This window comes from Saccopteryx bilineata, chromosome 5 (assembly GCF_036850765.1).
Source record: "Saccopteryx bilineata isolate mSacBil1 chromosome 5, mSacBil1_pri_phased_curated, whole genome shotgun sequence".
NCBI lineage: Eukaryota > Metazoa > Chordata > Mammalia > Chiroptera > Emballonuridae > Saccopteryx > Saccopteryx bilineata.
In genome coordinates, this window is record NC_089494.1 from 78,281,799 (window position 1) to 78,298,061 (window position 16,263).

At 47.1% G+C, this 16,263-nt stretch overlaps 1 protein-coding gene across 9 annotated transcripts in view; it reads right to left on the reverse strand.

Annotated features, from left to right (window-relative positions):
- Positions 1 to 1,156: 1,156 nt before the first annotated feature.
- Positions 1,157 to 16,263, reverse strand: part of TANC1 (tetratricopeptide repeat, ankyrin repeat and coiled-coil containing 1) — a 257,848-nt gene continuing 242,741 nt past the window's right edge. For all 9 annotated transcript variants that reach the window (XM_066279508.1, XM_066279514.1, XM_066279513.1 and 6 more), the window contains 8 exons: positions 15,613 to 15,746; positions 14,016 to 14,139; positions 13,521 to 13,696; positions 9,931 to 10,063; positions 7,974 to 8,065; positions 6,088 to 6,234; positions 4,780 to 4,880; positions 1,157 to 4,337 (listed from right to left, as the gene is read on the reverse strand). In XM_066279508.1, the coding sequence (XP_066135605.1) occupies positions 2,909 to 4,337; positions 4,780 to 4,880; positions 6,088 to 6,234; positions 7,974 to 8,065; positions 9,931 to 10,063; positions 13,521 to 13,696; positions 14,016 to 14,139; positions 15,613 to 15,746 (2,336 nt within the window). In that variant the 3' untranslated portion in view covers positions 1,157 to 2,908. The remainder of the gene's footprint in view (positions 4,338 to 4,779; positions 4,881 to 6,087; positions 6,235 to 7,973; positions 8,066 to 9,930; positions 10,064 to 13,520; positions 13,697 to 14,015; positions 14,140 to 15,612; positions 15,747 to 16,263) is intronic.

The window sequence follows — 16,263 nt, forward strand, 5'->3', positions numbered from 1 at the left end:
TTCTTCCTGTGGTGACTGAACCAAATAGCTCTACTAATACATCAAAATCATAATGTAATACATATTAAATTCTACTAGTAGTCACTCTTAGCAGCTTCACAGGGAAAGTCATCCAACAGGAATTATCTATTAGCCAATAACTTTTCCCCTCCCACCCAGTTTGTTTTTAACCTTTGGTTTAATCACATACTTTTATAGAAGGCCTTAAGACACTACAACTGGCCCTGGCCGGTTGGCTCAGTGGTAGAGCATCAGCCTGGCGTGTAGAAGTCCCGGGTTCAATTCCTGGCCAGGGCACACAGGAGAAGCGCCCATCTGCTTCTCCATCCCTCCCCCTCTCCTTCCTCTCTGTCTCTCTCTTCCCTTCCCGCAGCCAAGGCTCCATTGGAGCAAAGATGGCCCGGACGCTGGGGATGGCTCCTTGGCCTCTGCCCCAGGCGCTCGAGTGGCTGTGATCGTGGCAGAGCATCGCCCCCTGGTGGGCGTGCCGGGTGGATCCCGGTCGGGCGCATGCGGGAGTCTGTCTGACCGTCTCTCCCGGTCTCTAGCTTCAGAAAAATACAAAAAAAAAAAAAAAAGAAAAAAAAAAGACACTACAACTAGCCCTGCTAGTAAAAGCAGTAAGTAGACAACAACCTGCCGTAGTATTAGGGAACACTTAGGCTTAAAATTCCAAGTCAGGATTTTATTACAGGACAACAGTTTAATGTTCACTCTCATTCATTCATACTACTCTGAAATATATGGGAATAAAGACAGATAGATACTTTTAACTGAAAAATAGTACAAATGTGCCAAAGAACAAACTTTCACGTTAACTGTTCATTGTGTTGCCAAAATGTTTGAGAGTTACAGTACTCAAGATACCCTCTTGCCAGTGAAAACTTACACACCAAGCTTTCTGGAACAGATGAGAAACTTATAGAATGCTCTTTGTACTTTCTTTGCTATTTCAGGGAAAAATACTAATTTTGACCCTTGATTATTTTGGGATTTCTAGAAACTGTCACCCTTTTAAAAAAATTATTACTAAATGAAATTAAATATGCATTTGGTAGTATTACTATAAAAATAGACTTTTCACTATTTTCTTTAGAGTAACAAGATCCCCCAGGATTAAAGCAAGGCAGTCGGCTGTGTTCAGGAAGTTCTCTAGTTATGCATGGTTTCATTTAATGCAAAACAAAATCCATTAATAGTCTTTATTCCACGTGGAAAAGTACAGTAGTTGTGCAGGAACAAAACTACATAACAAAAGAGTAAGACTCACAAATATTAGAGAAAACAATAAACAATAAATAAGCCATGGTAATTATAGCAGAACTCATGAAAAGCCTATAAAAAATGGCAAAGCTGTACAAAATCCAACAGGAACAAATTTTGAAGAATGACACCAGAAGATTCCTATTAGTACAAAAGCATAATGACCCTTACAGGAACTTCATTACAACTACTCGTTTTTAAAACATTCTGTAAATATAGAACTTCCTTCTCCCCAGTTCTAGAAAATAAATTTCACATCCCAGCATATAAAACAAATACATTCCCACTTCTCTCAAACTAGCATTTTAACATCCTTCAATAGCACAGCACTTTCATATAAAAATACCTTTAAACCAAGGTTCATTCCTGTACCTTATCTTTACAAATGAATAATACATCAGTTTGGACTTAAGTAGCACCTCAAAGGTGTTCATATAAATGAAATAAAGTGCCGTTACTGGTACACTGTTAACATGCCATAATAATATATTGTTCAGTGCAATAACCAGCATGGATGAAGTTTACAAAAAGCATGCAAATATATGACTTTTTTAAAGATTAACTACTTGAAACAGTTATATTTACAAGCCTGAATACAACTTGGCTACTTAATATGTACAACATGTGACTATAAAGTAATGATTGTATAATAAAACAAAAGCAACTAACGAACCAGACCTTAAATATCCAAATTAAATATTGTCCTTAAAGGACCCTGGAAGGCTTGTTCCAGGAGTGCTATCACTGTTAAAAGCAATTTGGGAACCAGCTGAGAGCTATTTGCCTGTCACCAAGAATGCTACATTGTTAGTATTCCAGCCCAAACTCACCTGACCAACAACCATGATTCCAAATGTCTTACAATATTTCCAAATATTGAAACACCTTGAAATGGGACTAGAGTTCCAAAAAGGTGCTATAAAAATATGTTTAATGAGAATCATAACACAAAAATAAATGCTTAATCTTCAGGAAACTGCTATGAAGGGAAAAATACTTGGATTTTCTTGTATTTTGCTTAAAAAACATCAGCTATTTAACATTTATAGTCACCCATATTCAGCTAGAAATCACTTGGTTCTTAATTTTATATTTGTGTGTGTGTGTGTGTATTCATATATATTAATTGGGATTTGACTCAATGGAACTATAATTTGAAAATTCCATCTTTTTCAGAATATATGATATATATCATCTGGCAATTTAGTCATTAGTTTAACCTATGACTAGACATTGATGTTCTGTAAGAAATATTATAATTTTGCCACATAGCAAACGACCAGACATTTATATTCTCTAAGAAATATTATGATTTTACCACATTGCAAAGGCTAGGAGAAAAGTGATAAAAACTAAACAATTTCATAAGAGAAAAGCATGAGTTCATGTCAGCTGTCTTAAATTTTTAACTTAATAGGCATAACTACCTGTAGTTTTCAGTTCTGGTTAGCATTCTTATTTATGGTGACTTCTGGTTTTATCAAAGAAATTTTATCCCACATTTTAAATAACTCAATGGCATCTGACCCACACCCAAGGAAAAAAGAAAAAATATGGCTAAAAACATAACTTTTCTCATAAAAACAAAAACATTTAAGTAGAACCAAGAGACAGCACACTTTTCCAAATGGGTCTCCCTTTAGGCTTACACATTTGACTCTATGAATGATCGCTTTGGTTTTGCTGAAGGAAGGTGACTCCTGTGGGCCTCACTACTGATATGAGGCTGCTGCTTAGAGATACTTTCCTGATACAGATGAGAAACAGTCTTGGTTATCCTGTTATCTGGACAGTGAGCTGGAACTTGGCACTTCCTTTCTTCGAGCTCCTTCACCTGGGCCCCGTTGTGGACACTTCCACCCGGGGTAGAAACGGAACATGTCTTGGCTTGGCTGTTATATCCTGCAGCTTGTTTGAGAGAGGGCTTCTCCGAGTTCGCGGACTGCAGACCAGCTGCAGGAGATGTGTTTGTCAGGAGCCCCTCGGGGCCCTGACAGTGCCAGGTGCGGCTGGGAGGATTGCCCTGCTGCTGGAACCTCGCCGTCTTATCCATGATGCCCATGAATGGCGTATTGCGTGGTCTGTGCTCAGCTGTACCACTCTGAACCTGGTTAACAGCCTTGTCTTTAATTCGAGCATCTTGTCCTTGGCCCTTGAAGCCATCTGAAAAACTGCTGTTTGAAGTCAAACTACTGGTTGAACTTGACATCTTTATGCTGCTAGACGGAGAACCGGAAGAACCTGAGCTGGTGAGGGAAGCTGGGTGACGCATGTCGCTGCAGCCCACTGGCCCACCTTGATTTAGCGGGGCGCCGTCCATGGCCGCGGAAGCCTGAGACAGCAGCCTCTCTGCGGTTTTTATCTTGCTTGGTAAAGGGTACACCATGCCACTCTCGCTGTGCTGCGGCTGGACTCCAAGGCCCGGGCCCAGGCGCTCTCCAAAGCGGCCAGAACCCACCCCCACAGTGAAAGGGCCAGCTCCCTCCAAAGGCTGGTTTCTGCCCCCAGCAGGCATAGCAGAGATTCTGGTTGGCATGGGACTTGGGGGAGGATTCGGAGAGGAGACCTGAATTTTTGTGCTGTTTCTTACGCCAGCCTGCCCGGAACCTAGATGTTGGCTGGTTTTCACTATCTGTGCCTGTTTGGTGGGCTGCACAACCAACCCTGGCTGCGAGGCAGGCTCCCGCAGGGGCCTGGGGACTCCTGGCCTGTTTTGGGGCGAGACTGGCCTTATTTTGGACTGTAACCCTTCTTGAAGGTTCCGGATATACGGGGAGGGGACAGATGAGGATGGCTGGGACCTGGGAGTCAGGGAAATGGATTCTTCCTGAGAAGTTCCTTCTTCTTCGACCTCCTCAAGATCAAAGTGGTCATCCAGTCCAGGGGTTGGGGCTTCCTCCTCGTTGTCCGAGTCGTTCGGGGGCGCTGGGGGCGGGCACTGCTGCTTTTGCTGCTGGCTCCGCTGCAGCTGCTTGCACTCCTCTTCCACGCGGGCCAGCAGCCTCCTGATCTCCTGATTGGCGGGACAGAGCTTCACAGCTTCCCGCAAGTCGGCCAGCGCTGCCGCAAACTGCCTGTACGTGAAAGGAGAAGACAGGATTACCAGCCATGGAGACACGTGCTCTAAATGTAACTGTTTATAAAACAGCTCGGCCAGAGGAGAGAGATGGTGGTGGCTGAGTTTTGAACACTTACTCTAGTGGACAGGGCCTATTTAAGTAGCTTAGAGTTCCTTAACTAAGTGGGGCTGCTGGGTTGTAACCCAGATCTGTGAGACTCACGGGCCCTGCTGTCTCCATAAAAACTACTGGGCTGGGAATGAGAAGAGGCAGTCATTCAGATGTCAAGAGAAAATAAAAGTTCACCCATTGCTAATGATGCCCCCTGCTGTGCCTCTGGGAAGCTACCAATTTCGGATGAGCGCGGCTCAGATCAGAGCCCCAAACCCAACCAGCAGCTGTAGTACCACAGAAGCACAGGACGGCCCCTAGCCACGCCCCCAGCCCCACACAGTACCTGCTGTTTCTCTTTGCTCTTGCCCTGGCGTAAAAGGCTTCATAGGACTTTGGTTTCAGTTCGAGAGCCTTGGAAGCAAATTCTTCCGCCATGCCAAAATCCTGGTGTCAGTATTTAAATACATAAGTGAAAAGAAGCACTGAATATGATTATAAGCAACTTTTTTTTTTTTTTTGTGATGTAGACTGAGTCAGAGAGAGGGACAGATGGGGACAGACAGACAGGAAGGAAGAGAGAGGAGAAGCATCAGTCTTTGTTGGGCACTTTAGTTGTTCATTGTTTGCTTTCTCATATGTGCCTTTATGGGGGTGGGGGACTACAGCAGACTGAGTGACCCCTTGCTCAAGCCAGCGACCTTGGGCTCAAGCTCATGAGCCTTGCTCAAACCAGATGAGTCCGCGCTCAAGCTGGCGACCTCAGGGTCTCGAACCTGGTTCCTCTGCATCCCAGTCTGACGCTCTATCCACTGCACCACCGCCTGGTCAGGCACAAGCAACTTTTTAAAAGGAGTTTTGCTCTAAAGGTTAGCAGAGAGTTGGGACATAACTGGAGAGATGAAGGGCAAGGTTAGTTTTTCTGTTTCAAGTTAGGAGATAGTTAAAGCTGATTAATATTCTTAAAAGAAGAGTGCAGTTGAGAAGCAGAACTGGACCCGGCGCCGGGAAGACAGTGGTGTAGGCAGTGCCCCAGCCGCTGGCGCACGTGGAGCCCCGCCCCCTGCAGGCCGGCGCCCGGCAGCGCAGGTGCTCAGCCCTCCCACACAAAGGCCGACAGAATTTGTGCGCACGGAAGCAGAAGCAGGCGGGTCAACAGTTTGGTGATATGAGGGTGACATTTTTAAAAAAAGTAAAAGAAAGAAGTACTGAAACAAGTCTACTAGTTATTACTTACAAGTTAACTGAGTTAGCTACTATTTATTACAAATTAAGCAGTTACTGGCATAAGTTCTAAGTAAACATAAGCCCTAGGCCCATCGTAACATATGAGAGTTGAACTTGACCATGTCCTTTCCTTTTGAATCTGGGGAAGGGCCTCTCATGACAATGTTGGCAACACGCGGCTGGGGGAGGGGTTTTGCATGGCCGCAGAGGAAGCTATACCCACGTGCCCTCTCTCAACACCTTGAGAAGTGGATGGTGGCAGCGATCAAATGATGGTCATTCAAGAGAAGCACCTTTCTGTATGCCAGTTCACAGAAATGTGCCAACAAATCCGGAGGTCTCATGATTTGGTCTATGAAAGGGCCGGCCCTCACCACTGTGAAAACACGCTATTGCTAAAGGATCGGAATAAGGAGGCACTGCTTACATTTGTTTTCCTTCGGCAGCGAGACAAATTGAGATAGAGGGAAACTCTCAGTTCATTGAACGGTCTCATGTCCTCTCCGAATCCTTCTCGAGGGAACTTCCGTAAGGCATACTGGTACCTCTGGGCTGCCTCTTTCATCTTCCCTTTCTAGGATCCAGAAACCAGAGACATTTATCCTTTACTAGAAGCTCCACCATGAGTAAGCCCACACCCTGAAGACCCAGGGGCGGTTATTCCCCCCGCACTGCCAAAACCACGGCAGCAGGCTGAAAGGAACCTGGCGCGGAAGGGTGGTGCCAGCGCCAGAGCGCGGGTCAGCGCGGGTCAGCGCAGGCGCACCGCCAGGCTGTGCTGGCCACGGGCTTCTGCGGCGTGGCTTCCCAAGGTCAGAGAGGAGCCCGTTTTGCAGGAAGGCATCTGTCAATTGCCAAATTGATAACTAACAATCTTAACATATCAGATTCTCTTCTGTTAACTATTTTTGATAACCTTTTCATGAATGCTCTCTCATTTTGTATCTCATTTACATCTCAGAGATATTTTAATGCGTACAGAAATCAGAGGAAAACATAAGGCAGTTCCCAAGGCAAGTAGAATCTTGTGGATAAACCTAGAGCCTGCTGTAGAATAATTTTTTCTTTTAAGAGGAACAAAAGCATGGGCTTTAAAAATCGGAACAGCACCACACATCATTTTCAAGGCTGAAGAAATCCACAGAGCATGCTCGGTCCGCTCCGCCGCACAGCAGGTATGGAGCCTGTTGAAAATGGCCTGGTATTTCTAACATAATTGCCTACCAAAATTCACATTAAAACCACTTCAAAGCTACAATACAGGCTCTGAACTCAATTCCAAACTGATTTCAAGCCAGGAACCCTGCTGGGTCATGCTATATGCCTACTTATTTGTTATTATTTAAAAAAGAAAAGGGACAAAATAAAATATAGCAAGTGCCGCAGCCTCATGGTAAAAGGATTAAAACGCCCAGCATCTAGGTTTTTGTTTTTAGAATCTTTTGGTTCTATCTAATCAGAGACAAGGAAAGAATAGTGAGCTGTATAAATGGCCTAAGGGCCTATCGAAGCCAGAGTTGGGGAAATACAGCTTGCGGACTGAATGTGGGCTGCCCTGAGTTTTACAGCCAGTGTGCCTGGGGCACTGCCAGCTGACCGGCTTCTGTGTGACCGGCCGCGGCTGCCTCCGCCATAGCTCCGAAGTGGGTCGGTGCAGGCCAAAGGGCAAAGCCTCCAAAAGGTAGTCTGGCCCTTTCCAGTAAAGGTTTGCTTTTTATCTAAACTGATATTTTATTTTAGAAAATTTACTTTAAAAAGTAGAATTTATTAATGTGCAAATCATATTTCCATTCAAAGGGAAAATGAGAAAAAGTTCAATATCCTGAGTAACTGAGTATTATATATTATGTAATATCTTCAGTAAAAACGTCTCTAGAAACAGTTTCAAATGCTAGGAGCTTACAGACACTAAAATAAGATAATCAAGGGTTGGGAGACTTAATGACACTTCCGAAAGTGTCTCCTGTGTGTCCCTTCCCCGTGCGCCCCAGGACGCCGTGCACTGGACCTCCCGGGCGCCCGGGCGGGTGAAATCAGAAGCCCTGCCTGCACACCAGGCCTTCAGGCCCGAAGTCACAGTTACAGCCACAGGCCACTGGGACTCATTCAGCAATAATGGTTCTGAAACACAACGAGAAGTGCTTTCTACCTTGAAGGTTCTGCTAAGATGCTAAAGCCGGGCATGAGGCCTGGTTAGCGGCCCTTGGAACGTCTATTACAGCTGCACCACAGCCCACTACATCCATTACACACCAATGGGGGGGGGGGGCTGCTCGCAGGCCAGTACATCATAGAAAAGGCAAAACCACTTACTTTGTACATCATGTTTCCTTCCTCCATCAATTTCTGTAAAAGTATAATCAAAATATCAGGTTTGGAAGTAGCCATCGCCCAAGCAGCATTTCCTGCAAAATAAACATGCATTCAGACGCCCTTCAGCGACCTTGGAGGAAAGGAGTTCAATACTTCTGTGGGCCCTGCACAGCTAAATCACACAGGCGGAGATCCAGCTGCAGAGGACACTGCTTTTATGTCCTGCAGGCTTCCAGTCAGCAACACAACCAAGGAAAGGGCGCCAGACGCTGAGGAGCGGTTTCCCTTCCAATTGTCTGAGGCGGAACAGAGCACTTAGGGGGGGCATGGTAGCCGGCACAAATTGTTGTTATTCTGGTGAAAAAGTACTGGGAAACTAATGCATCGGACTAGCCATGATCCATCCCTCCCTTCCAATGGGCATTTGGGATAAAATCAATTAAACAAGGCTTCAGAGTAATCTCCATAGCTCCCTGCAGCGCCCACGGTCACTGGCACTGAAGGTGTGTACTGTAGTGCCCTCTGCCTCCACTGCAGTCTGCCATTACATCTACTCTGGGCTGCCTCCGCTTGAGCCCTCTGCCCTCTTCCCACCACGCATGCGCTCGGCCCTCTGCCCTCTTCCCACCACGCATGCGCTCGGCCCTCTGCCCTCTTCCCACCACGCATGCGCTCAACCCTCCGTGCTCCCGTCTATTCCTGTTTCTCCAGCCTACAGCGTGACTATGACCATTCCTCTAACCCTCTTCAAACCCGTGCAGCGCCTGATGCGCAAGAGCACAGACCCAGATGTTAGACTGCTCAAGTCTAAACCATGACTGCTGCTGACAAGGACTGTAAGGAAGCTACTTCCCTCCTCTGCGCCTTGGTTTTCTCCTCTGTGACATGATGGTATAATCACCACCTACTTACAGGATGAGTATTAAATAAATTAAAACATGGAACTGCTTAGAAAAGTTCCCGATACTATGAAATGCTTAATAACATCAGCTAATATCAGTATCTTCATCACAGTCCCCTCCCAAAACTGCTGTTGGCCAAAGCTCTGCCCTATCAAACCAAAAATGGTGATGTTCTGGTCACTGTTTCCCCATATACCAGGGGTCGGGAACCTATGGCTCTCGAGCCAGATGTGGCTCTTTTGATGGCTGCATCTGGCTCGCAGACAAATCTTTAATAAAAATAATGTTAAAAATATAAAACATTCTCATGTATTACATTCATTTCCTACTGCTCATGTTCATGGTTGCGGGTGGCTGGAGCCAATCACAGCTGTCCTCCGGGACAGCACGAAATTTTTATTGGATAATGTGTAACATACACGGATTGTTGTATGGCTCTCACGGAATTACATTTTAAAATATGTGGCGTTCACGGCTCTCTCAGCCAAAAAGTTCCCGACCCCTGCCATATACTCTGATGTGTCACGTTCTTCAACTAGCCACACAGAAGGGCCTTTCCCTTCTCAGTCAGACCCTTCCAGCTCCAGCATTATCTTTAACTCACTCCGCACCGTCTCCAGGAAATCACATAGACTTTCCCTCACAGAAACTGCAGGAGCTGACATTACCCCACCCAACCGACTGTGCTTACTCTAGAACCGTGGCTCTCACACTTGGCCTCACTAGCACCACCTGTGAACTCGCCTACTTGCCGCCGCCCCCCAGTCCAATGGAACTGCCCCTGCTGTGGCTCCTGGGCATCCCCAACACCCCGCAATTCCAGACTGGCCTTCTCAGTTGGCCTCTCCTTCCTACCCTCACCGGCAGTAATAATACTATGAGCTATTTAAACATTTTAGGTGACAGTGATTAAATAAGCCTTAGAGAAGGAGAAAAAAAATCTCCAAACACCTGACATCTTAACCTGAGAACAGGTTGAGTATTTATGGTTCCTAACATGCTCTAAAATCAGAAGCTAACCTCCCTCTTACCACTGAACTGAGGTATTTACTGACCTAGTTTGGCTCCTTTTCTCAGCAGCGCAACTACTACAGATGTGTTTCGACAACCAATGGCTCTGTCCAAGGGACGCATACCACTGTGGTCCACATGCTCAATCACAGCTCCCTTCTCCACCAGGTACAGCACCTGCAGTGGGGGACAGGGGCATGAGGCCGCGCCCGGCAGGGGCACCCCCCCTGCAGCGTTCCTGTGTAGGGGTGTCTCTCAATCTTCAGTGCCTCTGGCCTTGAGGGATCCTAGAATGGAAATGAAACTGACAGAAAACAGAAGAGAAGCTGCAAGCCAGACCTAAAACCCAGTCTGAGTGACTTTGGTGTCCGCGGTGAGGCTCCCAGGGAGGGCTGTGCTGTGTACGTGCACACCCTCATCTGTCTGTCTCACCCACCACCCCGGCCACAGAGATGAGACCCAGGCACCTTCCTCTCCAGTCACTTTGGAGGCACACTGTGCGACAGCTCAGCTTGCTGGCAGGAGATGGCAACGGGCACTTTAGAAACACTCAGACCCAGCAAGCTGGACAAATTAGCAGCTTGGGGTCATATGGACCCAACTGTAACTCACTTAAAGGCTTAGGAACGAGACCTGAATATTGGGAATGTAACTATGGCAAATTGGAGACCCTGGTACAATAACTGATTGGACGAGATAAAATAGTTCTCACTTGGACTAAGCAGAGAACAACAGGGGAAACCACTCTGGCCACTCAAATTGCTCCCTTACTGAATAAGAAGACTGCAGCCAGTTTAGATTTTCATGTGGATCAAACAGAGCCTACCAGTCTGCCTGCTGCTCACAACACTAGAGCAGCGATTTTCAACTTCTTTCATCTCGTGGCACACATGGACTAATAAAATTCTGCGGTACACCAATCTGACAAAAAGAATTTGCCAATCTGACAAAAAGAAAAGATACAATTTTGATTCATAATTAGGATGGCTATTGTTGTGTTGGCTATTGTCATTATTTTTTATTTGACAATCTAAGGGAAAAGATGTCCGTGCCCCGACTAAATTGTCCGGTGTTGCGTGTTTTAAAAATTCTTGTGGCACACCAGTGGGCCGTGGCACACCAATATGAAAATCACTGCGTTAGGGGGAAAATATCCAAAATATATAAAGAACACCTTCAACTCAACAACAAAATCCCAAATAAGCCAATTTGAAAATGGGCAAAGCATCTCAATAGATGTTTTGCCAAAGATGATATACAAATGGTCAATAAGCATATGAAAAGATGTTCAACATCACTAATCATTAGGGAAATGCAAATCAACACCACAATGAGATATTGCCTCATATCATTAGCATGGCTATTATTAAAAATAAAAATAGCCCTGGCCGGTTGGCTCAGTGGTAGAGCATTGGCCTGGTGTGCAGGAGTCCCAGGTTCGATTCCCGGCCAGGGCACACAGGAGAAGCGCCCATCTGCTTCTCCACCCCTTCCCCTCTCTTTCCTCTCTGTCTCTCTCTTCCCCTCCCGCAGCCAAGGCTCCACTGGAGCAAAGTTGGCCCAGGCGCTGAGGATGGCTCCATGGCCTCTGCCTCAGGTGCTAGAATGGCTCTGGTCGCAACAGAGCAACGCCCCAGATGGGCAGAGCATCGCCCCCTGGTGGGCATGCCGGGTGGATTCCGGTTGGGTGCATGCGGGAGTCTGTCTGACTGCCTCCTCGTTTCCAACTTCAGAAAAAAAAAAAGAAAATAGATAAAAATAATAAGTGTTGGTGAGGACATGGAGAAATAGGAACCCTGTGCTGTTTGTGGGAATGAACAATGGTACAGCCACTCTGGAAACAATATGGAGGTTCTTCAAAAAAATTTATAACAGAATTACCGTTTGATCCAGCAATCCCACTAATAGGTCCACATCCAAAATAATATAGGTAGAGCTCAAGGAATTTGCAGGATCCCAAAGAGACACTTGTATACCCATGTTCATAAGAGCACTATTCACAACAGTCAAGAGGTGAAGGAAACCTAAGTGTCCGTGGATGGATGGGTGGGTGGGTGGATAGATGGATGGATAAGGAACATTTAGTAATTATACACAATGGACTATTAGGAGAAGCGCCCATTTGCTTCTCCACCCCTCCGCCGCGCCTTCCTCTCTGTCTCTCTCTTCCCCTCCCGCAGCCAAGGCTCCATTGGAGCAAAGATGGCCCGGGCGCTGGGGATGGCTCTGTGGCCTCTGCCCCAAGCGCTAGAGTGGCTCTGGTCGCAACATGGCGACGCCCAGGATGGGCAGAGCGTCGCCCCCTGCTGGGCAGAGTGTCACCCGCTGGTGGGCGTGCCAGGTGGATCCCGGTCGGGCGCATGCGGGAGTCTGTCTGACTGTCTCTCCCTGTTTCCAGCTTCAGAAAAATGCAAAATAAATAAATAAATAAATAAATAAATAAATAAATAAAAAGGAAGGAAACTGACACATGCTACAATATGGATAAGCCTTGAAGACATATGCTCAGTAAAATACGTCAGAAACAAAAAGTCAACTACTGAATAATGCCACTTCTGTGAGGTGCCTAGAGCAGTCAGATTCAGAAAGTGGGATGGATGGTGGCTCTCAGGGGCTGCGGGAGGGAGGAAGGAGGAAGGGCTGTCTTAAAGAGTTTGTTTTACATGATGAGAAAGTCAGTTGCACAACAGTGTGAGTATGCTTACTCACTGAACTATTCACAGAGAAATGATTCAGATGGCACATTTTATATTGTATTATTTATCATAATTAAATAAAAAGTATTAGAATGCCTTCACTTTTCCCTAATGTTGACAAGCTACAGGACTTGGTAAGGTAACATAAACTGAAAAATAAAATTGTAGATATGTGAGTTTCAGTTAAATAGCTAGCTGTTTTGGAAATCGATATTAAGTACAGTCTGCAGCTTAGGAAATGGAGACCATTTACCTCTAATACCACTGCCTTTTAAAAGTATCAAGGCCCAGATGTGCAGGTCGGCGATGGCTTTTGCTCCAAGGTCCACAGCTTCTAGCAACATAATACCTGTCTCTCTAGGTAATCCTAACATTAGATATATTAAATATTCAGAATTGATAACTCGTAACAGGGCTGAATGTTCCTCTAGGGCCTACTGGGTACCTGAGATGTGAATCCTGACAAAGACCTGGTTTCTACCCCAAAAGATATTTTGCACTTCTTAGTCTATTAAGGTTTAATCCCCTGTACCTCAATTAGACTTAAGCATTGGTCAGAGATAAAGATAGCGCCCAAAGCATTCTAGACACTGCCATATCACTCTAAAAACAAACCAGCTAATTGTTTGTTTACCAATTTCTCACAGATATAGTAGTGATTTTTAAATGATTTATATGAATTACTTTAAGAAAATTAAACTACATATGCATGTATGTATAAATATTCATGTATGTTCTGTTGTACGTACAGCTTGTAATCACGTATTTTTAAGCTTTTAAGAGTCCATTAAAGTTGTACTACAGTTCTGAAATAGATTGCATGTCACAGAATTAAAAATAAAAATACCCTACAACACACACATACACACTGACCACACTCTGTGGCACCGGCCCTGCACACACGCAGGTGGCCAAGTGTGACCGCCCGCGGTACCTACGGTGTCTGCGTCGCCGTAGAAAGCCGCCAGGTCCAGGGGGGTGCGGCCGTTCTTGTCCATCTGGTCTATCTCTGCTCCTTCTTCCACCAGAAACTGAACCACTGCCCTGTGACCTTTCAGACAAGCCCAGCTTAATGCTGACAAGCCTTCTTTGTCCAGAGAGGAAAGGGCAGCACCTGAAAGAAAACGCAGTCATTGGACATGAACGCCACAAGGCAAGCCCAGGGGCAGCAGAGCAGTTCCCATCTGCAGACACGGCCCGAGCGTGTGGCAAGCAGGTGCTGGGAGAGCCCAGGCTCCCAGGCGCCCTGCCGTCACTGTGCGAACTCAGGAATGGGAGTTTGGGCTTCAGCCCCTCCCCTCACCTGTGTGTCAGTTAGAAAATCCCCGTAACAGAAAGACTTAAAATTTGAAACAGAAAGTACTGAACGAGTCTGCCAAAGCTCTTCTTTTTCCATCCTAAAGACACCTAGGCCGGGCAGACCATGCCACTACCTTTTGAGAGGAGGAATTCCACGGTGCTCAAGTGCCCTTCGCTGGCAGCCACCATGAGGGGCGTCCGGCCCTGCTTGTCACTTAGGTTCACATCACAGCCGCGTTCCAACAGCAACCTCACGATCTGAAATAAACACTCCGAATGACAATCTTCCTGCTATGTTTTATATCGTTTCTCTATACCCAGGCAGGATTTTCCACCTTTAAAAGTAGTTAAAGGACGCTCCTCTTTTAAAAACCATTCTAAATTGTGTAATCCGTGTGACCTATAACAATTTTCTGTTCTATTCCTTTGAACAAAATCTTCTTGCAGATGTATACTTTTTGCAGATATATACAGGCCCAGCCCAGGCTGACACAGGAATTTGGGTGCCAACCACAATCGGGTAATAACCAGTCAGCCACAGGGGACACATGGGATCACTAGGATAACTAGACAGAACTAAGAGGGGGCCAGTAATAGTCATGGCTGCTCACGCTGGAGCTGAAGCGACATTCCTGTAGGCAAGCGCACCGAGCAAGGGAAGGGAGGCGCCAGAAGACATTCACCAACACACCTCAAGGAACCCGCTTCTCTGAGACTCAGAGCGTGGTGGTGGCTGGATGTTCACCGTGGGCAATTTTTAGCAGAGCCTCCTGGAGGAGATGCTCGGCTCAGGCCAAGCCTTCAAACAGGCAGGCGATGAGGTTAGGGAGCAAACACGGAAACCAGAGAGGAGCCTCACAGCACTTCCCCAGCGGGAAGGGCTTTGTACAGGGATCGTCCAGTCTCTCCCTGTATGGTGGTCATCACGTCGCCACCAAGGAGGGGGCACATTCCCATGCTTTCTTGTTCTTGTCACACCAACAAATGCTTCCCCAATTCCCCGTGCCTCAGGAAACGGACCAGGACAGAGGGCTGGCCAGGGCACCATGCAGGAGCTGCAGGAGAACAGGGAAGGGTAGTACACACCGAGCTCCGGGAAATAAAGGGAGAAAAGCCGAAACTATGGTGAGGAGCAGTCGCAGCTCCTACCAACAGAGCCGGCAGGAATCGGGGGAGACGCAATGCCAGGATGTAAACCTGGGTCTAGAAAATACTTCCTGTAGTTTATGTATTTGTTGCTTATGTGTAACCTGGTGCCAGCCAGGTGTAAACAGGTACATGGCCGCTGTTTACAAAATGAAGGAACAAATGACTAGCCCACTGCTCTCAAGGATCCCATGTTCTCTTGAATTAAAGACAACATGCCAGTGAAAGAAAGAGATCAACCCGAGTCATACTGGACCAAAGGGACATTTTGTCCTCTTCCAGAGAGCACAAGAGAACCGTTCTTCTTCCAAGTGTGTTGACCAAGTGGGTCACACATCACACCAGTAACAGATACGTCACAGCAAGTCTTTTGTTATCATAATGGGGACCACCCATTCTACTTCCCCTCCCCAGGTAACCGGACGCTGCTGTGGGTCACTGACCTGGTTACCAGCCTCGCTCCTGGTTACCAGCCTCCATGACTGACTGACTAGCCTAGGAAGCCGCGTAGGGCCCCGGGCAGAGGGGCAATGGTGAACCCTGTCCCCACCCACCGTTTCTGAGGCCCTCGGGCACCCCGCGTACCTGCCAGTGCCCTTGGCGCGCTGCACAGAACAGAGGCGGAACCCCTCTCCGGTTGGTCCGGGACACGGCGGCTCCGCGCTCCAGCAGCCGCTCGCACACCTCTAGCTTCCCGCGTCCCGCAGCAGCAGTCAGGGCTGAGGGAGAGTCACCGGGGAGGACAGCTTGTCAGGAGGTGGCAGCTAACGGTGGCCACAAAGTCTTTGAAACTCTGGCCATTGAGAGGAAGAGGTCTACATTATCAGTGCTCCCTGTCCCCCCCAAATCTGAGTAAGCTCTGTGACCAACAGAACAGCAGGAGTGGCGTGGCATCAGCAGCCGGGCCCAGTCCTGAGAAATGGGCAACCTTTGCTTCCTTGGAACACTCATTCTGGGAACCCAGACTCCAGGCTGTGAGGAAGCCCCAGCTGCCCTGTGAACGGGACCCACAGGGAGAAGACCAAGGCCCGTGTATGCTGGACAGCCCCAGGTGAGCTCTCAGCAGGCAGCCAGGAACGACTGCCAACCCCGTGTGCGCGCCACCCTGGAAAGGGACCCAGACGGTCTCCGTAGCAGCCGTGGCGGCTAAGCAAGGATGAGCCACCATCTCTGCCGAGCCCACCCAACTGCGGAGTTGGGAGTCACCAAGTTTTTGCTTCATTGTTTATTTTTTAT